At 40.0% G+C, this 23,990-nt stretch overlaps 2 protein-coding genes across 4 annotated transcripts in view; one reads left to right on the top strand and one right to left on the bottom strand.

Moving 5' to 3' along the window:
- Positions 1-8,714, bottom strand: part of tg (thyroglobulin) — a 25,558-nt gene extending 16,844 nt beyond the window's left edge. The window contains 11 exon segments of the mRNA XM_063879040.1: positions 1-96; positions 676-885; positions 887-1,125; positions 1,330-1,515; positions 2,101-2,244; positions 2,360-2,466; positions 2,990-3,161; positions 4,767-4,922; positions 5,009-5,103; positions 7,800-7,908; positions 8,645-8,714. The exon segment at positions 1-96 is cut by the window's left edge and continues 277 nt beyond it. Coding sequence (XP_063735110.1) covers positions 1-96; positions 676-885; positions 887-1,125; positions 1,330-1,515; positions 2,101-2,244; positions 2,360-2,466; positions 2,990-3,161; positions 4,767-4,922; positions 5,009-5,103; positions 7,800-7,908; positions 8,645-8,714 — 1,584 coding nt within the window.
- Positions 8,715-18,798: 10,084 nt separating this feature from the next.
- On the top strand, positions 18,799-22,185 carry LOC134861407 (uncharacterized). Of its 3 annotated transcripts, none has more exons than XM_063878604.1 (6): positions 18,799-18,973; positions 19,471-19,848; positions 20,007-20,252; positions 20,523-20,616; positions 20,768-20,807; positions 21,838-22,185. In XM_063878604.1, the coding sequence occupies exons 1-6, from the start codon at positions 18,922-18,924 to the stop codon at positions 21,874-21,876; spliced, it is 849 nt and encodes a 282-aa protein (XP_063734674.1). In that variant the 5' UTR covers positions 18,799-18,921; the 3' UTR covers positions 21,877-22,185. The 3 variants fall into 3 exon arrangements, with proteins under 3 accessions (XP_063734674.1, XP_063734675.1, XP_063734672.1); XM_063878605.1 differs by having other exon boundaries at positions 21,389-22,185; XM_063878602.1 differs by having other exon boundaries at positions 21,295-22,185.
- The last annotated feature ends 1,805 nt before the right edge of the window (positions 22,186-23,990 follow it).

Below are 23,990 nucleotides of genomic sequence, written 5' to 3'. Positions count from 1 at the left end.
ACACTGCAGCTCCTGGAACCTCCCACTGGACGTGCAGCGCGGGACAAAGAGGGCCCCCCCGTCCCCGGAGCAGGAGCGCAGCAGAGGAGTCAGAACCTGGAGTCAGAGGAGGGGGGGGGGGGCAGCTCATTAGCATTTAAAGCTAGAGGCACAGAGTCAGGAGGTGAGGAGACAGGGAGTGAGGAGACAGGGAGTGAAGAGACAGGGAGTGAGGAGACAGGGAGAGAGGAGACAGGGAGAGAGGGGAGTGAGGGGACAGGGAGTGAGGAGACAGGGAGTGAGGGGACAGGGAGTGAAGAGACAGGGAGAGAGGAGACAGGGAGAGAGGGGAGTGAGGGGACAGGGAGTGAGGAGACAGGGAGTGAGGGGACAGGGAGTGAGGGGATAGGGAGTGAGGAGACACGGAGTGAGGTGACAGGGAGTGAGTAGACAGGGAGTGAGGAGACAGGGAGTGAGGAGACAGGGAGTGAGTAGACAGGGAGTGAGGAGACAGGGAGTGAGTAGACAGGGAGTGAGTAGACAGGGAGTGAGGAGACAGGGAGTGAGGAGACAGGGAGTGAGTAGACAGGGAGTGAGGAGACAGGGAGTGAGGAGACAGGGAGTGAGGAGACAGGGAGTGAGTAGACAGGGAGTGAGGAGACAGGGAGTGAGGAGACAGGGAGAGAAGAGTCTGACCTGCTGCAGGGAGGCCTCTGATTGGCTCCTCAGGGTGTCCTGCAGGGCAGACAGGAAGCGGGGGTCCTGCAGAGCTCTGCTGACACTCCGGACCCTCCCCTGATTCAGGGGGGGGAAACCCTCCCCCCCAACCGCTCCTCTCGCCCCCAAACCCCCGCTGATGTTCTGCAGGAACTTCCCCCCAAACAGGTTCTCCTGCAGGCGGGGGGGGCGAGGAGCGGGACAGAGCTGTCAGAGCCTCCCCCACCGAGGGGAAGAGGCCTTGCAGAACTTCCCCCATCAGAGAGAGGAGGGAGGCCGAGTCCTCACCTCCCACCAGGAGTGGGGCAAGGGGCTGCAGGAGGGGGAGGCAGGAGGGGGGAGGTCTCGTTAAGGGGGAGGGGACCGGACCGGAGAAGAGACGGGACAAAACCAGACGACGCTGGGAGGGACAATCAGAGGGGGGAGGACCTGAGGGGGAGACAAGAGAGAGAGAGACAGTCAGAGCGGGGAGGACCTGAGGGGGAGACAAGAGAGACAGAGACAGTCAGAGGAGGGAGGACCTGAGGGAGAGACAAGAGGGACTAGAGGAGACTAGATCATGGTCATGAGTCAGATCCAGATCGCCCCCCCTCAGTGAACCAGGAATAATACAGAGTGAGGATATTGACTCACTGCAGAGGGGGGGGTCTCGTCCCCCCTGCCGGGTCCCAGGAATCTCCCTCCCCTCTGGGTCCGAACACCAGCACTGCCCCCCCCCACACTGCCTGGGGGAGAAGGCTCCTTCCCCCTCACAGGAGGGGAGGTAAACACTGGAGGTTTCCATCGCTGCCCTGCGCTCCGTCTCACAGGGGGAGGGGCCTGAGGGGAGTAATAATGATAATAAATAACAATAATAAATAATGATAATAAATAACAATAATAAATAAATAATAATAATAAATAACAATAATAATAATAATAACAATAATAATGATAATAATAACAATAATAAATAACAATAATAATGATAATAAATAATAATGATAATAAATAATAAATAACAATAATAATAATAGTAATAATAATAATAATAATGATAATAAATAATAATGATAATAATAATAAATAACAATAATAATAATAATAATAATAATAATAATAATAAATAACAATAATAAATGATAATAATAATAATAATTAATAATAATAAATAATAATAATAATAAATAATAAATAACAATAATAATAATAGTAATAATAATAAATAATAATGATAATAATAATAAATAAATAATAATTAATAATAATAATAAATGATAATAATAATAATGATAATAATAATAATGATAATAATAATAATAATAATAATAATAATAATAAATGATAATAATAAATAACAATAATAATAATTACTAATAATAAATAATAAATAGTAGTAATAATAACAATAATGCACCAGCTTACATCTGAAGTGTCCGGTGAGCGCGAGGCGGACCCCAAGCACCCTCCTCTGCAGGACCCTGTAGATGTTGCTCTGAGAAAAGGAGCGTCCGGAGCGGAGGCTGGAAAACGCAGAGTCATAAACCTCCGAAAGGAGCAGCTCCACACCTGAAACACACCTGCATCAGCACCACTTCCTGTGTGTGTGTGTGTGTGTGTGTGTGTGTGTGTGTGTGTGTGTGTGTGTGTGTGTGTGTGTGTGTGTGTGTGTGTGTGTGTGTACCTGTGTCCTCCAGCTCTCTGCCTCGGCTGTCTGCACAAAAGCAGTATGAGGAAACTGTGGGGAAAATCTTCCTGAAGCTGCTGAACGTGTCGAAGGCTTCTGGGAACCTGAAACAGGAGTTTGGATTTTGTTGGCATTGAATAAAATGTACACACACACACACACACACACACCAGACTCAGAGACAGTTTTATACCACAGGCTATAAGACTACTGAACTCCTGAGCTGTGTGAATGTCTACTCACATCTGTTTATAGTACACACATACATATATATATATTATACACATCTGCCATACATATCTGTTTATAGTACACATATCCATATATTATACATATCTGCCATATACATCTGTTATACATAATATATGCATCTGTCCATACCTCCTCATTCAACAGTGTAAAGTATTTGAATACTCTCAATGTATTCCACATATGTATATATTTCACATCCTCAAATCTGTATTGTTAATATTGTAAATATTCTTCTCTCTTTTTCACTATTTTATTTATCTTTTGCACCATGTATGTTGAGTTGTTGGAGGAGCACGCGACATAAGATTTTCATTGCCAACATATACGCTGTATCTGCTGTGCATATGACAAATAAAACCTTGAAACTTGAAACACCTGCTGAAGGTGAGCAGCAGGTCCAGCTCGGAGCTGTCTGAGGTGTTGATGAGTTTGCACTGAACGGGCAGGAATCTGCCGTCTGAGGCGCACTGAGGGGGAGACAGGGAGCTGGGGGGGAGCGGGGGGGAGTGCAGGAGACGCCGAGACCTCACCTCACAGCTGCCGGGACCTGAGGGTCAGAGGTCACGTTGAGAAAAAAGATCCAGTTTGGGGTTAAAATAAAGTATTTGCAGTATTTGTAGTATTTGTACACTATGTACAGGAAGCCCCCCCCCCCGTCATGCTCTCATTCTACCGAGGCGGTCAGGATGCTGAACTCTGTCCCTCCCTCTCTCTCTCGCTCTATCTTCCGTCCCTCCCTCAATTCTCTGTCTCTCTCTCCTCCCTCCCTCCCTCTCTCTCTATGTGTAGTATTTGTAGTATGTGTAGTATTTGTAGTATGTGTAGTATTTGTAGTATGTGTAGTATTTGTAGTATTTGCAGTATGTGTAGTATTTGTAGTATGTGTAGTATTTGCAGTATGTGTAGTATTTGTAGTATTTGTAGTATTTGCAGTATGTGTAGTATGTGTAGTATGTGTAGTATTTGCAGTATTTGCAGTATGTGTAGTATTTGTAGTATTAGCAGTATGTGTAGTATTTGTAGTATTTGCAGTATTTGCAGTATGTGTAGTATTTGCAGTATGTGTAGTATTTGTAGTATGTGTAGTATTTGTAGTATGTGTAGTATTTGCAGTATTTGCAGTATGTGTAGTATTTGTAGTATTTGCAGTATGTGTAGTATTTGTAGTATTTGCAGTATGTGTAGTATTTGTAGTATGTGTAGTATTTGCAGTATGTGTAGTATTTGTAGTATGTGTAGTATTTGCAGTATGTGTAGTAGTTGCAGTATTTGCAGTATGTGTAGTATTTGTAGTATGTGTAGTATTTGCAGTATGTGTAGTATTTGCAGTATGTGTAGTAGTTGCAGTATTTGCAGTATGTGTAGTATTTGCAGTATGTGTAGTATTTGTAGTATGTGTAGTATTTGCAGTATGTGTAGTATTTGCAGTATGTGTAGTATGTGTAGTATTTGCAGTATTTGCAGTATGTGTAGTATTTGTAGTATGTGTAGTATTTGTAGTATGTGTAGTATTTGCAGTATGTGTAGTATTTGCAGTATGTGTAGTAGTTGCAGTATTTGCAGTATGTGTAGTATTTGTAGTATGTGTAGTATTTGCAGTATGTGTAGTATTTGCAGTATGTGTAGTATTTGTAGTATGTGTAGTATTTGCAGTATGTGTAGTATTTGCAGTATGTGTAGTATGTGTAGTATTTGCAGTATTTGCAGTATGTGTAGTATTTGCAGTATGTGTAGTATGTGTAGTATTTGCAGTATTTGCAGTATGTGTAGTATTTGCAGTATGTGTAGTATGTGTAGTATTTGCAGTATGTGTAGTATTTGTAGTATGTGTAGTATTTGTAGTATGTGTAGTATTTGCAGTATGTGTAGTATTTGCAGTATGTGTAGTATTTGTAGTATGTGTAGTATTTGCAGTATGTGTAGTATGTGTAGTATTTGCAGTGTGTGTAGTATGTGTAGTATTTGCAGTATTTGCAGTATGTGTAGTATTTGTAGTATTTGCAGTATGTGTAGTATTTGCAGTATTTGCAGGATGTGCAGTATTTGCAGTATTTGCAGTATTTGCAGTATGTGCAGTATTTGCAGTATTTGCAGTATTTGCAGTATGTGTAGTATGTGTAGTATTTGCAGTATGTGTAGTATTTGTACATACAGCGCTGGGGGGTCCCGGCCTGTCTGGTCCCGTAGAGCTCCATGCCGTCCTGATCCACACACCAGCACTGCCCCCTGCTGGCGTCACACTGCACCTCCTCAAAGAGTCCCGCAGGGGAGCAGCGCAGCACCGCCTGCAGCTGGCAGGGCGACAGACCTGGGGGGGGGGGGGGGGGTTACATGTGATTGTGCACGCTGCCCTGCATCTGTCTTTATAGATATCAGAGAACGTCAGATTCTCACAGTGAGGGGCAGAGCTGCTGGTTCGAGTCCCGACGACCTCCTGACCTTCAGCATCGACACACCAACACGAGCCCTGCCCACTGCACTGCACAGATCTACACACACACACACACACACACACACACACACACACACACACACACACACACACACACACACACACACACACACACACACACACACAGGTTTGTAAAACAGTAGTAGCGTGGACGCCGGGTGATCAGTGATGAGCCGTTCACATGTTATCGTTTATTTTGATTTCCAGTTAAAGAAAAGCCTTTTGATTCTGTCGGATATGTTTTCGTTTCGTGAGTTTTTTTATGAACGTTAACCAGGTATCTAAAACATTATCCAGGTATCTAAAATATTATCCAGGTATCTAAAACATTATCAGGTATCTAAAACATATCTAAAACATTAAGTATCTAAAATATTATCCAGGTATCTAAAATATTATCCAGGTATCTAAAATATTATCCAGGTATCTAAAATATTATCAGGTATCTAAAATATTATCAGGTATCTAAAATATTATCAGGTATCTAAAATATTATCAGGTATCTGAAATATTATCCAGGTATCTAAAATATTATCAGGTATCTAAAATATTATCCAGGTATCTAAAATATTATCAGGTATCTAAAACATTATCAGGTATCTAAAACATTATCAGGTATCTAAAACATTAAGTATCTAAAACATTATCCAGGTATCTAAAACATTATCAGGTATCTAAAACATTAAGTATCTAAAACATTATCCAGGTATCTAAAATATTATCCAGGTATCTAAAATATTATCAGGTATCTAAAACATTATCAGGTATCTAAAATATTATCCAGGTATCTAAAATATTATCCAGGTATCTAAAATATTATCAGGTATCTAAAATATATCTAAAATATTATCCAGGTATCTAAAACATTATCCAGGTATCTAAAATATATCTAAAATATTATCCAGGTATCTAAAATATTATCCAGGTATCTAAAATATTATCAGGTATCTAAAATATTATCCAGGTATCTAAAATATTATCAGGTATCTAAAATATTATCAGGTATCTAAAATATTATCCAGGTATCTAAAATATTATCAGGTATCTAAAATATTATCCAGGTATCTAAAATATTATCCAGGTATCTAAAATATTATCAGGTATCTAAAATATTATCCAGGTATCTAAATATTATCAGGTATCTAAAATATTATCCAGGTATCTAAAATATTATCCAGGTATCTAAAATATTATCAGGTATCTAAAATATTATCAGGTATCTAAAATATTATCAGGTATCTAAAATATTATCAGGTATCTAAAACATTATCCAGGTATCTAAAATATTATCCAGGTATCTAAAATATATCTAAAATATTATCAGGTATCTAAAATATATCTAAAATATTATCCAGGTATCTAAAACATTATCCAGGTATCTAAAATATATCTAAAATATTATCCAGGTATCTAAAATATTATCCAGGTATCTAAAATATATCTAAAATATTATCCAGGTATCTAAAATATTATCCAGGTATCTAAAATATATCTAAAATATTATCCAGGTATCTAAAATATTATCCAGGTATCTAAAATATATCTAAAATATTATCCAGGTATCTAAAATATATCTAAAACATTATCCAGGTATCTAAAACATTAAGTATCTAAAACATTATCAGGTATCTAAAATATTATCCAGGTATCTAAAATATTATCAGGTATCTAAAATATTATCCAGGTATCTAAAATATTATCAGGTATCTAAAATATTATCAGGTATCTAAAATATTATCAGGTATCTAAAATATTATCAGGTATCTAAATATTATCAGGTATCTAAAATATTATCCAGGTATCTAAAATATTATCAGGTATCTAAAATATTATCCAGGTATCTAAAATATTATCAGGTATCTAAAATATTATCAGGTATCTAAAACATTAAGTATCTAAAATATTATCAGGTATCTAAAATATTATCAGGTATCTAAAATATTATCAGGTATCTAAAACATTAAGTATCTAAAATATTATCAGGTATCTAAAATATTATCAGGTATCTAAAATATTATCAGGTATCTAAAACATTAAGTATCTAAAATATTATCAGGTATCTAAAATATTATCAGGTATCTAAAATATTATCAGGTATCTAAAATATTATCAGGTATCTAAAATATTAACCAGGTATCTAAAATATTATCAGGTATCTAAAATATTATCAGGTATCTAAAACATTATCAGGTATCTAAAACATTAAGTATCTAAAATATTATCAGGTATCTAAAATATTATCAGGTATCTAAAATATTATCAGGTATCTAAAATATTATCAGGTATCTAAAACATTATCAGGTATCTAAAATATTATCAGGTATCTAAAATATTATCAGGTATCTAAAACATTATCAGGTATCTAAAATATTATCAGGTATCTAAAATATTATCAGGTATCTAAAACATTATCAGGTATCTAAAATATTATCAGGTATCTAAAATATTATCAGGTATCTAAAATATTATCCAGGTATCTAAAACATTATCAGGTATCTAAAATATTATCAGGTATCTAAAATATTATCAGGTATCTAAAATATTATCAGGTATCTAAAATATTATCAGGTATCTAAAATATTATCCAGGTATCTAAAATATTATCAGGTATCTAAAATATTATCCAGGTATCTGGTGAAAAACAGAGGATGATCTTTGATCCGAGCGTCGGGATCAGCCGGTCAGAGGACGGGAAACTGAAGCCTAAACATTTCCCAGAAGGTTTTCATTCACCTGAAGCTGCCGCCGTGTGTGCAGTGAGGGACCTCTCCTTGTTGCCTGGCAACAGCCACGCCCCTTAGCAACTCACATTGGCTCAGGGTCTCCGACTCCAGCTGGTACTCTGCCAAACACAGCACACATGATGATGTCATCAGGAAACATGATGATGTCATCAGGAAACATGATGATGTCATCAGCTAACAGACAGACAGACAGACAGACAGACAGACAGACAGACAGACAGACAGACAGACAGACAGACAGACAGACAGACAGACAGACAGGTGTACAGACAGACAGACAGGAATGTGTACAGAGAGACAGACAGACAGACAGACAGACAGACAGACAGACAGACAGACAGAAGGATGGACAGACAGACAGACAGATAGACAGACAGAAAGAGACAGAAATGTGTACAGACAGACAGGTGTACAGACAGACAGACAGGTGTACAGACAGACAGACAGACAGACAGACAGACAGACAGACAGACAGACAGACAGAAGGATGGACAGACAGACAGAAAGAGACAGAAATGTGTACAGACAGACAGACAGACAGGTGTACAGACAGACAGACAGGACAGACAGGTGTACAGACAGACAGACAGGTGTACAGACAGACAGGTGTACAGACAGACAGACAGACATACAGACAGACAGACAGACAGACAGACAGACAGACAGACAGACAGACAGACAGACAGACAGACAGACAGACAGACAGACAGAAGGATGGACAGACAGACAGACAGACAGACAGAAAGAGACAGAAATGTGTACAGACAGACAGACAGACAGACAAACAGGTGTACAGACAGACAGACAGGTGTACAGACAGACAGACAGGTGTACCTGAGGCCCGGCCCTGTATCAGACAGCAGCAGCTGATCAGGATGCAGGTGATGCTCATCAGCCAGGCCATGTTACCGTGGTGACGGACTGAGCAGCGCTGCCTCTTTATAAACCTGCACACCTGCTGAGTCAGCTCCTTCCTCCTCCTCCTCCTCCTCCTTCTCGTCTGTGTGTCTCAGTGGAACCGGGACACCTGGAGCACCTCTCAGGAGGCGGTCAGCCGGCCACAGAGCCCTGTGATTGGTCAAGAGTATCTCAGGAGGCGGTCAGTGGGCCGTGGAGCCCTCTGATTGGCCCGGAGGATCTCAGGAACACAGGTGAGCGTGCAGTGTGACGTCCTGCACACTGAAGAGCTCTCACCTGAGGACCGGGGGCCGGATTTTCTTAAGACTTGTTGCGCGTCTTAGGAAATTCTTAGTTTTCTCACTTGAGACGTTCTTAGATTTTGAACTTAAGATCACTCGCAGTGACTACAACGTTTTTACCGGTTAACTAAAAATGGAGGATAACTTTTACACAAGATCAAAATGCTGAGGCATGTCCAAGAGCAGCTCCTGCAGGTGGAGAGGGAGAAGCTGCTCATCGAGACGGAGAAGCTACATCTTGCCAAAGTTTGATTTAAAAAACTGAATTTTGAAACCATAAGGAAATATAGCTCACAGGTTCCACGTGGTGTTTATTATGTTTACATGGATCTCCTCCTTATGGGGTCTTGTCTCACTTGTATGCCAGAATTACATGGGCCAGGGACTGGGGCGGGGACTGGGCCTGGGATATCTCCCTCAGGGTCATGGTCATCTGGGATGTCAGGAAGTGGCAAGCGGTCTCTGCCCACTCGGCTAATAGAGGACTGGCTCACACACAGCGTGCCCCCCACCACCGTTTGTAAAGACCCCGAGGCATAGAATCTCAGGGCAGCCATAATCTGCAACACCACTGGAACAGGTGTTGATCGCCTTGTTTCCCTTTTCAGATCATCTGTCAAATGATCAGCCAGAAAAACAATTGCGGGCCTAGGGAGCCTATACTGTGTAATTAAGACACGACCAGGGAGCGTAAGAGGGTCCATTTGGTCTCTCAGAGGCCTTGGTGGAGCTTCCTCCCTAGCTGCTACCCAAAGAACTTCCATCTAAAAGAAATAATAGTAAGCACATGTTTCAGTGACTGGCCTACTTAAAGACCATGTTCATAAGGAAGCGTTAAGGAGCATACAACAACTGCCTCCTGGGTTCACTGAGTTCTACATGTGACCCAGGCTGAAAGACCCGTTTCAGTTACATCTCAACTGCCAGAACATTTATGAGACAGGGTGCATTCACACAAGACTACTCGGACCGACCTAAAGGAAAGATAAGAGACACTAAAGGAAAGGTAAGAGACACTAGAGGAAAGGTAAGAGACACTAAAGGAAAGATAAGAGACACTAGAGGAAAGATAAGAGGAAAGATAAGAGACACTAAAGGAAAGATAAGAGACACTAGAGGAAAGGTAAGAGACACTAAAGGAAAGGTAAGAGACACTAAAGGAAAGATAAGAGACACTAAAGGAAAGGTAAGAGGAAAGATAAGAGACACTAAAGGAAAGGTAAGAGACACTAAAGGAAAGGTAAGAGGAAAGATAAGAGACACTAAAGGAAAGATAAGAGACACTAAAGGAAAGATAAGAGGAAAGATAAGAGACACTAAAGGAAAGGTAAGAGACACTAAAGGAAAGGTAAGAGGAAAGATAAGAGACACTAAAGGAAAGATAAGAGACACTAAAGGAAAGATAAGAGGAAAGATAAGAGACACTAAAGGAAAGATAAGAGACACTAAAGGAAAGATAAGAGGAAAGATAAGAGACACTAAAGGAAAGATAAGAGGAAAGATAAGAGACACTAAAGGAAAGATAAGAGGAAAGATAAGAGACACTAAAGGAAAGATAAGAGACACTAAAGGAAAGATAAGAGACACTAAAGGAAAGGTAAGAGGAAAGATAAGAGACACTAAAGGAAAGGTAAGAGACACTAAAGGAAAGGTAAGAGGAAAGATAAGAGACACTAAAGGAAAGATAAGAGACACTAAAGGAAAGATAAGAGGAAAGATAAGAGACACTAAAGGAAAGGTAAGAGACACTAAAGGAAAGGTAAGAGGAAAGATAAGAGACACTAAAGGAAAGATAAGAGACACTAAAGGAAAGATAAGAGGAAAGATAAGAGACACTAAAGGAAAGATAAGAGACACTAAAGGAAAGATAAGAGGAAAGATAAGAGACACTAAAGGAAAGGTAAGAGACACTAAAGGAAAGATAAGAGACACTAAAGGAAAGATAAGAGGAAAGATAAGAGACACTAAAGGAAAGGTAAGAGACACTAAAGGAAAGGTAAGAGACACTAAAGGAAAGGTAAGAGACACTAAAGGAAAGATAAGAGGAAAGATAAGAGACACTAAAGGAAAGATAAGAGGAAAGATAAGAGACACTAAAGGAAAGGTAAGAGACACTAAAGGAAAGGTAAGAGACACTAAAGGAAAGATAAGAGACACTAAAGGAAAGGTAAGAGGAAAGATAAGAGACACTAAAGGAAAGATAAGAGACACTAAAGGAAAGATAAGAGACACTAAAGGAAAGATAAGAGGAAAGATAAGAGACACTAAAGGAAAGGTAAGAGACACTAAAGGAAAGGTAAGAGACACTAAAGGAAAGGTAAGAGACACTAAAGGAAAGATAAGAGGAAAGATAAGAGACACTAAAGGAAAGATAAGAGGAAAGATAAGAGACACTAAAGGAAAGGTAAGAGACACTAAAGGAAAGATAAGAGACACTAAAGGAAAGGTAAGAGACACTAGAGGAAAGGTAAGAGGAAAGATAAGAGACACTAAAGGAAAGATAAGAGACACTAAAGGAAAGGTAAGAGACACTAGAGGAAAGGTAAGAGACACTAAAGGAAAGGTAAGAGACACTAAAGGAAAGATAAGAGACACTAAAGGAAAGGTAAGAGACACTAAAGGAAAGATAAGAGACACTAAAGGAAAGATAAGAGACACTAAAGGAAAGATAAGAGGAAAGATAAGAGACACTAAAGGAAAGATAAGAGGAAAGATAAGAGACACTAAAGGAAAGATAAGAGACACTAAAGGAAAGATAAAAGACACTAAAGGAAAGATAAGAGGAAAGATAAGAGGAAAGATAAGAGGAAAGATAAGAGACACTAAAGGAAAGATAAGAGGAAAGATAAGAGACACTAAAGGAAAGATAAGAGACACTAAAGGAAAGATAAGAGGAAAGATAAGAGACACTAAAGGAAAGATAAGAGGAAAGATAAGAGACACTAAAGGAAAGATAAGAGACACTAAAGGAAAGATAAGAGACACTAAAGGAAAGATAAGAGGAAAGATAAGAGACACTAAAGGAAAGATAAGAGACACTAAAGGAAAGATAAAAGACACTAAAGGAAAGATAAGAGGAAAGATAAGAGACACTAAAGGAAAGATAAGAGACACTAAAGGAAAGGTAAGAGACACTAGAGGAAAGGTAAGAGACACTAAAGGAAAGATAAGAGACACTAAAGGAAAGATAAGAGGAAAGATAAGAGACACTAAAGGAAAGATAAGAGACACTAAAGGAAAGATAAGAGACACTAAAGGAAAGATAAGAGGAAAGATAAGAGACACTAAAGGAAAGATAAGAGACACTAAAGGAAAGATAAAAGACACTAAAGGAAAGATAAGAGGAAAGATAAGAGACACTAAAGGAAAGATAAGAGACACTAAAGGAAAGGTAAGAGACACTAGAGGAAAGGTAAGAGACACTAAAGGAAAGATAAGAGACACTAAAGGAAAGGTAAGAGACACTAAAGGAAAGATAAGAGACACTAAAGGAAAGGTAAGAGACACTAGAGGAAAGGTAAGAGACACTAAAGGAAAGATAAGAGGAAAGATAAGAGACACTAAAGGAAAGATAAGAGGAAAGATAAGAGACACTAAAGGAAAGATAAGAGACACTAAAGGAAAGATAAAAGACACTAAAGGAAAGATAAGAGGAAAGATAAGAGACACTAAAGGAAAGATAAGAGACACTAAAGGAAAGATAAGAGACACTAAAGGAAAGATAAGAGACACTAAAGGAAAGATAAGAGAGACTAAAGGAAAGATAAGAGACACTAAAGGAAAGATAAGAGGAAAGATAAGAGGAAAGATAAGAGACACTAAAGGAAAGATAAGAGACACTAAAGGAACGATAAGAGACACTAAAGGAAAGATAAGAGAGACTAAAGGAAAGATAAGAGACACTAAAGGAAAGATAAGAGGAAAGATAAGAGGAAAGATAAGAGACACTAAAGGAAAGATAAGAGACACTAAAGGAAAGATAAGAGACACTAAAGGAAAGATAAGAGACACTAAAGGAAAGATAAGAGAGACTAAAGGAAAGATAAGAGACACTAAAGGAAAGATAAGAGGAAAGATAAGAGGAAAGATAAGAGACACTAAAGGAAAGATAAGAGACACTAAAGGAAAGATAAGAGACACTAAAGGAACGATAAGAGACACTAAAGGAAAGATAAGAGAGACTAAAGGAAAGATAAGAGACACTAAAGGAAAGATAAGAGGAAAGATAAGAGGAAAGATAAGAGACACTAAAGGAAAGATAAGAGACACTAAAGGAAAGATAAGAGGAAAGATAAGAGGAAAGATAAGAGACACTAAAGGAAAGGTAAGAGACACTAAAGGAAAGATAAGAGACACTAAAGGAAAGATAAGAGACACTAAAGGAAAGATAAGAGACACTAAAGGAAAGATAAGAGACACTAAAGGAAAGACAACAGACACTAAAGGAAAGGTAAGAGACACTAAAGGAAAGATAAGAGACACTAAAGGAAAGACAACAGACACTAAAGGAAAGGTAAGAGACACTAAAGGAAAGATAAGAGACACTAAAGGAAAGGTAAGAGACACTAAAGGAAAGATAAGAGACACTAAAGAGACACTAAAGGAAAGATAAGAGACACTAAAGGAAAGATAAGAGACACTAAAGGAAAGACAAGAGACACTAAAGGAAAGGTAAGAGACACTAAAGGAAAGATAAGAGACACTAAAGGAAAGATAAGAGACACTAAAGGAAAGGTAAGAGACACTAAAGGAAAGATAAGAGACACTAAAGGAAAGATAAGAGGAAAGGTAAGAGACACTAAAGGAAAGGTAAGAGACACTAAAGGAAAGATAAGAGACACTAAAGGAAAGATAAGAGACACTAAAGGAAAGGTAAGAGACACTAAAGGAAAGATAAGAGACACTAAAGGAAAGATAAGAGACACTAAAGGAAAGATAAGAGGAAAGGTAAGAGACACTAAAGGAAAGATAAGAGACACTAAAGGAAAGATAGAAGACACTAAAGGAAAGATAAGAGGAAAGGTAAGAGACACTAAAGGAAAGATAAGAGACACTAAAGGAAAGATAAGAGACACTAAAGGAAAGATAAGAGGAAAGGTAAGAGACACTAAAGGAAAGATAAGAGGAAAGGTAAGAGACACTAAAGGAAAGATAAGAGACACTAAAGGAAAGATAAGAGACACTAAAGGAAAGATAAGAGGAAAGATAAGAGACACTAAAGGAAAGATAAGAGGAAAGATAAGAGACACTAAAGGAAAGATAAGAGACACTAAAGGAAAGATAAGAGACACTAAAGGAAAGATAAGAGGAAAGGTAAAAGACACTAAAGGAAAGATAAGAGACACTAAAGGAAAGATAAGAGGAAAGATAAGAGACACTAAAGGAAAGATAAGAGGAAAGGTAAGAGACACTAAAGGAAAGATAAGAGACACTAAAGGAAAGATAAGAGGAAAGATAAGAGACACTAAAGGAAAGATAAGAGGAAAGGTAAGAGACACTAAAGGAAAGATAAGAGACACTAAAGGAAAGATAAGAGGAAAGGTAAGAGACACTAAAGGAAAGATAAGAGACACTAAAGGAAAGATAAGAGACACTAAAGGAAAGATAAGAGGAAAGGTAAGAGACACTAAAGGAAAGATAAGAGACACTAAAGGAAAGATAAGAGGAAAGGTAAGAGACACTAAAGGAAAGATAAGAGACACTAAAGGAAAGATAAGAGACACTAAAGGAAAGATAAGAGACACTAAAGGAAAGATAAGAGACACTAAAGGAAAGATAAGAGACACTAAAGGAAAGATAAGAGGAAAGATAAGAGACACTAAAGGAAAGATAAGAGACACTAAAGGAAAGATAAGAGACACTAAAGGAAAGATAAGAGGAAAGGTAAGAGACACTAAAGGAAAGATAAGAGGAAAGGTAAAAGACACTAAAGGAAAGATAAGAGACACTAAAGGAAAGATAAGAGGAAAGATAAGAGACACTAAAGGAAAGATAAGAGGAAAGGTAAGAGACACTAAAGGAAAGATAAGAGGAAAGGTAAAAGACACTAAAGGAAAGATAAGAGACACTAAAGGAAAGATAAGAGACACTAAAGGAAAGATAAGAGGAAAGATAAGAGACACTAAAGGAAAGATAAGAGACACTAAAGGAAAGATAAGAGACACTAAAGGAAAGATAAGAGACACTAAAGGAAAGATAAGAGGAAAGATAAGAGACACTAAAGGAAAGATAAGAGACACTAAAGGAAAGATAAGAGACACTAAAGGAAAGATAAGAGACACTCAAGGAAAGATAAGAGACACTAAAGGAAAGATAAGAGACACTAAAGGAAAGATAAGAGACACTAAAGGAAAGATAAGAGACAAGGAAAGATAAGAGACACTAAAGGAAAGATAAGAGACACTAAAGGAAAGATAAGAGACACTAAAGGAAAGATAAGAGACACTAAAGGAAAGATAAGAGACACTAAAGGAAAGATAAGAGACAAGGAAAGATAAGAGACACTAAAGAAAAGATAAGAGACACTAAAGGAAAGATAAGAGACACTAAAGGAAAGATAAGAGGAAAGATAAGAGACACTAAAGGAAAGATAAGAGACACTAAAGGAAAGATAAGAGACAAGGAAAGATAAGAGACACTAAAGGAAAGATAAGAGGAAAGATAAGAGACACTAAAGGAAAGATAAGAGGAAAGATAAGAGACACTAAAGGAAAGATAAGAGACACTAAAGGAAAGATAAGAGACAAGGAAAGATAAGAGACACTAAAGGAAAGATAAGAGGAAAGATAAGAGACACTAAAGGAAAGATAAGAGGAAAGATAAGAGACACTAAAGGAAAGATAAGAGACACTAAAGGAAAGATAAGAGACAAGGAAAGATAAGAGACACTAAAGGAAAGATAAGAGGAAAGATAAGAGACACTAAAGGAAAGATAAGAGACACTAAAGGAAAGATAAGAGACACTAAAGGAAAGATAAGAGACACTAAAGGAAAGATAAGAGACACTAAAGGAAAGATAAGAGGAAAGATAAGAGACACTAAAGGAAAGATAAGAGGAAAGATAAGAGACACTAAAGGAAAGGTAAGAGACACTAAAGGAAAGATAAGAGACACTAAAGGAAAGATAAGAGACACTAAAGGAAAGATAAGAGACACTAAAGGAAAGGTAAGAGACAGTAAAGGAAAGATAAGAGACACTAAAGGAAAGATAAGAGGAAAGATAAGAGACACTAAAGGAAAGATAAGAGACACTAAAGGAAAGATAAGAGGAAAGATAAGAGACACTAAAGGAAAGATAAGAGGAAAGATAAGAGACACTAAAGGAAAGGTAAGAGACACTAAAGGAAAGATAAGAGACACTAAAGGAAAGATAAGAGACACTAAAGGAAAGGTAAGAGGAAAGATAAGAGACACTAAAGGAAAGATAAGAGGAAAGATAAGAGACACTAAAGGAAAGGTAAGAGACACTAAAGGAAAGATAAGAGACACTAAAGGAAAGATAAGAGACACTAAAGGAAAGATAAGAGACACTAAAGGAAAGGTAAGAGACACTAAAGGAAAGATAAGAGACACTAAAGGAAAGATAAGAGACACTAAAGGAAAGATAAGAGACACTAAAGGAAAGGTAAGAGACACTAAAGGAAAGATAAGAGACACTAAAGGAAAGGTAAGAGACACTAAAGGAAAGATAAGAGACACTAAAGGAAAGATAAGAGACACTAAAGGAAAGATAAGAGACACTAAAGGAAAGATAAGAGACACTGAAGGAAAGATAAGAGGAAAGATAAGAGACACTAAAGGAAAGATAAGAGGAAAGATAAGAGACACTAAAGGAAAGATAAGAGACACTAAAGGAAAGATAAGAGACACTAAAGGAAAGATAAGAGACACTAAAGGAAAGATAAGAGACACTAAAGGAAAGATAAGAGACACTAAAGGAAAGATAAGAGGAAAGATAAGAGACACTAAAGGAAAGATAAGAGGAAAGATAAGAGACACTAAAGGAAAGGTAAGAGACACTAAAGGAAAGATAAGAGACACTAAAGGAAAGATAAGAGACACTAAAGGAAAGATAAGAGACACTAAAGGAAAGGTAAGAGACAGTAAAGGAAAGATAAGAGACACTAAAGGAAAGATAAGAGGAAAGATAAGAGACACTAAAGGAAAGATAAGAGGAAAGATAAGAGACACTAAAGGAAAGATAAGAGGAAAGATAAGAGACACTAAAGGAAAGGTAAGAGACACTAAAGGAAAGATAAGAGACACTAAAGGAAAGATAAGAGACACTAAAGGAAAGGTAAGAGACAGTAAAGGAAAGATAAGAGGAAAGATAAGAGACACTAAAGGAAAGATAAGAGGAAAGATAAGAGACACTAAAGGAAAGGTAAGAGACACTAAAGGAAAGATAAGAGACACTAAAGGAAAGATAAGAGACACTAAAGGAAAGATAAGAGACACTAAAGGAAAGGTAAGAGACACTAAAGGAAAGATAAGAGACACTAAAGGAAAGATAAGAGACACTAAAGGAAAGATAAGAGACACTAAAGGAAAGGTAAGAGACACTAAAGGAAAGATAAGAGACACTAAAGGAAAGGTAAGAGACACTAAAGGAAAGATAAGAGACACTAAAGGAAAGGTAAGAGACACTAAAGGAAAGATAAGAGACACTAAAGGAAAGATAAGAGACACTAAAGGAAAGATAAGAGACACTAAAGGAAAGATAAGAGACACTAAAGGAAAGATAAGAGACACTAGAGGAAAGATAAGAGGAAAGGTAAGAGACACTAAAGGAAAGGTAAGAGACACTAGAGGAAAGATAAGAGGAAAGGTAAGAGACACTAAAGGAAAGATAAGAGACACTAGAGGTGTGCACCGAACAGAACAGTAAAGACGGATACACACTTTGTTTGTTTGTTTGTTTGTTTGTTTGTTTGTTTGTTTGTTTGTTTGTGTCTGATATATTGATGTTGTGTTGCTGGAGGAGCCTGGGACACCGTGTTATCGGCGCCGTGTCTTCAGATGATTATAAAGTCTTCACGTGTTTACCTGAGACTTTCAGAAGGCAGCAGCAGTTCTAAGCGTGGGGGGGACATCATCAGAAATGCATTGAAGTGGATCCAGTGTTTCCACGGTCACACTGTGTGAGTGTGTGTTTACACATCTAACCTATTTCAGAAACCATGCTCAGACTGGTTGATGGACGCCTGGTGATCCTGTAGTTATTCATTCTGGATACTTTGAATATCTCTATCCTGTCTGGGGACTAAAGGGACCGGTTCTGTATTATAACACCCTCTCTAAGGGGGAAGCGCTGCTGCTTCTCTTTCCACCCGGACTCTGATCTGCAGCGTCCCTTTCCTCATGCTGATAACTGCAGAAACACTTCTCCTCTCACAGCTAGTATTTGTGAGTTTTGTATCAGAGTTACAGATTTTGGAGGCCAAGCCAAAAATCCTGAAAGCCTTCCTGATCCCTCTCTGCAGTGTGGCAGGGCGCATCATCCCACTGCCCGGCCTTCAGGGAACACCGTCTCCATGAGGGGGTCAGCATGGTCTGCAGCCCCCTCCTCAACAAGCTGTGATGCTCTGTGGGTTCTGACTCCTCTCTCACAGATCAGCATGAACTGCTTCAGCAGTCTGAGCTCCAGCAGCTCTTCTGTTGGACCACACGGGCCAGCCTTCGAACCTTGGCTGCCCGACCCTTCCAATGTCCAAAGACTATTTCTGATTCGGTGTAAATGTGTTTAAAGAGGAGGACACACGCTCCTCTGATCGCTTTCTCAGACTAAATGAGGAACCACCCCTGATTGAGTAAGTGGTTATTTCCTCACTCAGACAGTCGGCCCGTTTCTGACCGTCAGTCTCTGTCGCTTGAACAGAACAAAGTTAAATTGACTGATTGGAAAGAGTAAGGATGGCAGTTTGGGACAAAAAGGTTTCCTGGAGCTTCATGGTCCTGCTGGCAGGTAAGATGCTCCTCCTGTATGATCCACTCATGTCTTTAATGGGGTTTATATCCAAACTGAAACCAGAGATTATGGTAACTAAATATGTTCCTTCATTGGCTGACTTTATAAAAAGATCTGAGGGATGAGAGGACAGGCTGAGGACAGTCATTCAGAGTGTCCCCCTCTCTGTGAGGCTGCAGGACTTCCTCCTCGTTCAGAGCTTAGGATCCCTTCATGAAATCCCACTCCATCCCTTGGAGTATTTCAGATCTGAAGAGTTAGTCTGAGGTGTTGCTGCTGATCTCTAAACTGGGAGCGGTCTGTCCGAGTCAGAAACACAAGCACGCATTTGACATATTTTATATATTATAAGGACATTTCAAACCCCTGTTGTAAAGGGACGTCTGATGCAACTGCAGTTACTGACGTAACTTCTCTATTCCTCTCGATGATTTGTCATCACTTCCTCCCTATCTGTTCCTAAACTCAGCTGCTGCCCTGTGCTGTGTCTCCAGGTGCTGCAGGTCTAACAGTTGTGAACTATCCCGGTCCGGTTTGTGGGGTGAAAGGGTCGACGCTCACCCTCCCCTGCACCTTCTCAACCCTGAAGTCTGTCTCTGAGGGTGGAAGAGAAGTTCTGGTAAAGATCCAGAGAGTCGTCTGGTGCCAGAACCAGGACATTTGTCAGGGTTCAACTCCGTCTGTGTACGACAGCGAATCAGAGCGGAGGAGCAACCCTCGCTACAGATACCTGGGAGACAAGGAGGGAAACTGCACCCTGCAGATCACAGACTTACAGGAGACAGACGATGCAACTCTACGATTCAGAGTGGAAGCTGATCACAGCAGTGCAACTTTTACTGGCCTACCAGGAGTGAGAGTCACAGTCAGAGGTAAGAGCGTCGTGTTGCTACGCTAACACTTATTATCAATGAGCATTCACATCTGTAATCCTGAAGTGTGTATGGGGAATGGTAGTTGCTAATCTCACATCCAGAACCACAGGATGAAGTGTAGAGAATGTAAGCCAATGGAACGTCTTGTCCTTCAGATGGGATCCCGATGCAGATCAAGAACTCCAGCGAAGCAGACGCTCTGCTCTGCACCGCACTCTGCACCTTCCATCACCTGGAGGTCACCTGGTTCAGAGACGGCCACGCCCTCCCACAGTCCGGCCCCTCCCTCAGGCTCAGTGCTCTGACTGCAAAGGATTCTGGGAACTACACCTGTGCTTTGAAGGATGACCCCCGAACAACGTCTCTGCCGTACAGCCTGCAGGTGGAGGCTGCAGGCGGAGGTTAGTTATCTGTGAGCGTCTGAGACTGAGGTGAAGTAGGAGAGTGAGCAGCGTGTTTCAGCTTCCTAACGTACGTGAAGAAGGTTCAGTGCGTTACGCTAGTGCGCGTTAGAGGTGGAGAAGCTGTTGTTATTTTAACTGAAAATCTGTGAGTAAAAGAAGTGAAGTCGTGATACTTTGTAGATATGACTGGATGTTTTTGGTGAGGAGCATGCTGGGAGGTGTTGTCTCCCTGTTCTCCTTCTTACTGTTCACTGATCCGTTTCACAGGAAAACATATGGACCCCATGCTGGTTGTTCGTCTAGTTCTCTTCACTCTGCACACTGCGCTCATCCTCACAGTGACATCCATCCTCATCAGGAGGTAGTGTTCACTGACACACACACACACACACACACACACACACACACACACACACACACACACACACACACACACACACACACACACACACACACACACACACACACACACACACTTCTACTCAGTAACTGTTGGAAATCTGTCTCTACAGGATGTGTGTGTGGAAGAAGCTGAAAGGCGTTCCTGAGCCGGTGAGATCACCTCTCTGATATCAATATTCTAACGCTTTATATTCAACCTGCACGTCTTTATGGAGGCTCTCTCAGCGCTGCCTTCATCACTTCCTGTTTGCATTCTACTGATGAACCCAGGTGGGAGAAGTACTCACATCGGGTGCTGAGTAGAAGTAGAAGTACCAGAGTGTAGGAATACTCTGGTACAGTAAAAGTACTTGTCTTGAGTACATGTGTTGCTTTAGAGCTCTGCTGATGAAGGCGTTGACTCTTTAGAGCTGGTAGTTTAAGGAACAGCTGCCTGAGAGAGATAAGCTAACGTTGCAGAGGAACATGAAGTACTCTGTGATGAAAAACACTGGCATAATTTCCTCTTCTTGTACTTCCTTTAACACGTTTAATGACATCGTTACAGTCTTCTTCCTCCCCTCAGTCAATACAAACTGTCCTTCTCTCAGGGACAGCTTCAATCGGAAGTAACCTGCATTATGTTTCTCTCCTTCAGCCTGAATCAGGTTTTACTGCCTCTCTAAAAACACTGAATCTCCATCATTTGAATAGACCGTCTTTTCTTCGCATTGTTTCCAACCGCTCTGCAGCGCCACCAAGCAGCCTCACCAGACTGAGGACAAAGCACTCCCTCAGGACTGACACGGTGTCGGGTCTACAGCTCATACTGCATTGAGTCGGATCCATTTCTAAGTCAATATTTAATAAATATCACCACTTGATTGACAATTCAATCAGCCCACGAATCCCTTCATAATGAAATCAAAGACATGTCTCCAAAGGGCTCCTCTCTAATCTGAAGATGTGCTTCTGAGGACTTTGAAACACTTCGGGACGCACCTTTCTGATATTCTTAACTATTAGTCTACACATATCATCTGCTCATGCACAACCCTTAGTGGCATTCATTACCTGCGGACAGGGGGAAAGGTAAACTCCTGGGGGTGCTGCTGAACGCTGGATTGCACTCTGTCTGATGATGTAATGAAATGTTGTGCCGTCCACTGACCGTCTGTTGGATGTCTGCCTCCTGTTTCAGCTTGCAGAAGAGGTTCCTTCTGGAAATCATCCCTCCTGATCAAAGCTCCTTGGATATATTCAGATTATCCACAGAGCATCAGCCCTCTAACAGGAGCAGCTGCTGTCTCCCTGTTAGCTTCACTGGAAGTGCTTCTCTTGTGCTTCAGCTGTTCAAGATGTGTCATCCTGTTTTGATGAGTTTCTCCTTCTCCATGAAGAACTCCCTGGACTGTTTGCTTTACTCCCCATCTCCGCTGCTGTGGTGTTCAGCTTAGTTTTATTCAAAATGTAGAAAACAAATCCTCTTTGGATCGTACAGAGGTAATAATTACAGCTCTATATTAAATAAAATAAATGAAACAACTAAGACATGTGCTCTCCTTCTTCAGCCACACCATTCACAACTAACTGGTTATTATAAACAGCATTTAAATCAAGGACGGACACAGTTCATCTGCTTATTTAAAGAACAGCACAGGAATAATCTAAAGGACCATCTAATCCCAACTATTCACACTCAGCCACATCAACCCCAGAGGGTGTGCTTCACTCAGCCATCACGTCTCGTCACAGACATTATTGGTGCCGTTATACCTTCCAGTAACTCTGTAACCCTCAGCCACTGTTTTAGTATGTGTCCCTCTCAACAAGGGTCGGCAGGCAGCCCATAATCCTGTGTTTGGTGGGGTGGGGGGGGGGGGGGGGGGGGGGTGCTCTCCCTAATCACAGCACTGGGTTCTCCGTGTTTCACCAGCAGGGGGCGCCGTCCCCTTCAAGCAGAATTGAACCTGGACCGTTCTACCTGTGTTTCTATAGGGGCCATGGGTGCCGCCAGGGGGGGAAGGTTAGGACGATTCTAAGGGCCCAGCACTGACAGGGGCCCTTTGAGGGCTATCAATATTCATATTGTTTTTGTAATTCAAGTTTTTCTTTCTTTGGTGTTTGACAGTACAACATTTTACATTGTGAGACATTTCTTATCATATGCATTACATGTAGTGTCAGTGTCATAGCAAACCAAACAAAAGCACAGTATGAACGGCACTGCTCATAAAGAGGACATATTGATGGTCTCATAGCTGGAGAGCATAGATTATAGTGCTGGATACAGGATACAATCAGAGGGAGGTATTCATACTGTAGGCTCATCAGGCAATGTGATGTAAGCCCAGAACAAGTCCCAGGCTGGCGCCTTGGTCTTGTTTGTATTGTTCAACCTGTTGAGCAGACGTTCATATGAAGCTGTCTTTATCATAATGTTCATCCACTCTTTCAGCTCAGGGGGTTTGGGTGTTTTCCACAGTTTGAGTATTGTCCTAGCAGCCGTTGTAGTCCCTACCATGATTACAGAGAATCCTCCGCTTGTTACGTTGTGTATTTGGCTTCTATCCCCTAATAGGCATAATCTGGGAGATAATGGTATGTCACTTCCCAGCCAGTTGCTCAGGTTGTCCACTACTGTTTTCCAGAAAGGCAGAATGACAGGGCAATCCCAGATACAGTGTAGCAGAGTCCCTGTGCGGTTTTGACATTTCCAACCCCAGTTATTATGTATTATACCTGCTCTGTTGAGCCTTTGTGGAGTCCAGTAATACCTGTGTTATTTTGTATCCCTTTAGCTTCCCTAATGTTTTTCCCACTGTTAGACATGATTCTCAGCCACTCCTCTTCATCCATCAAACATCCCAGGTCTCTCTCCCATATTATTTTCAGGTTCCGACAGTCATCAACGAGCAATTGGTTGGTTGTTCTATAGAACATAGAGGCTCGGTGGCACTCCGTAGGTAACGTGAAGTAGTCCGTAATGTGGTTCCCATCCTTGTATTGAATCCTGGATGTTATACAGTCTCTGATCTGTAGATATTTCCAAAAATGTCCTTTTCCGTGGAGATTGTATTTTCATATCAGAGAATGACATGAACACCCCTTCCTCGTATAGATCAGCAATATGACACAGCCCGTTAAGGTGCCATTCCTTCCCTACACTGATTATGGGGTTATGCCACAGAGAAGAATATGTTTGTTTACAGGGTAATAACGGATGCCTTTTGTATTTTGATCCAGATCTCTTTGGAGTGAGACATAATAGGGTTCACTACATTATGTGAGGACTGTGAGAATCTATCAACAGGAGTGAAAGGGGGTGACAGCTTATTTTCTATAGTAACCCAC

This window comes from Eleginops maclovinus, chromosome 3, assembly GCF_036324505.1.
Source record: "Eleginops maclovinus isolate JMC-PN-2008 ecotype Puerto Natales chromosome 3, JC_Emac_rtc_rv5, whole genome shotgun sequence".
Taxonomy (NCBI): domain Eukaryota; kingdom Metazoa; phylum Chordata; class Actinopteri; order Perciformes; family Eleginopidae; genus Eleginops; species Eleginops maclovinus.
Note: the sequence above shows the minus strand (reverse complement) of the source record. Positions and strands in the feature narration are given on the sequence as shown.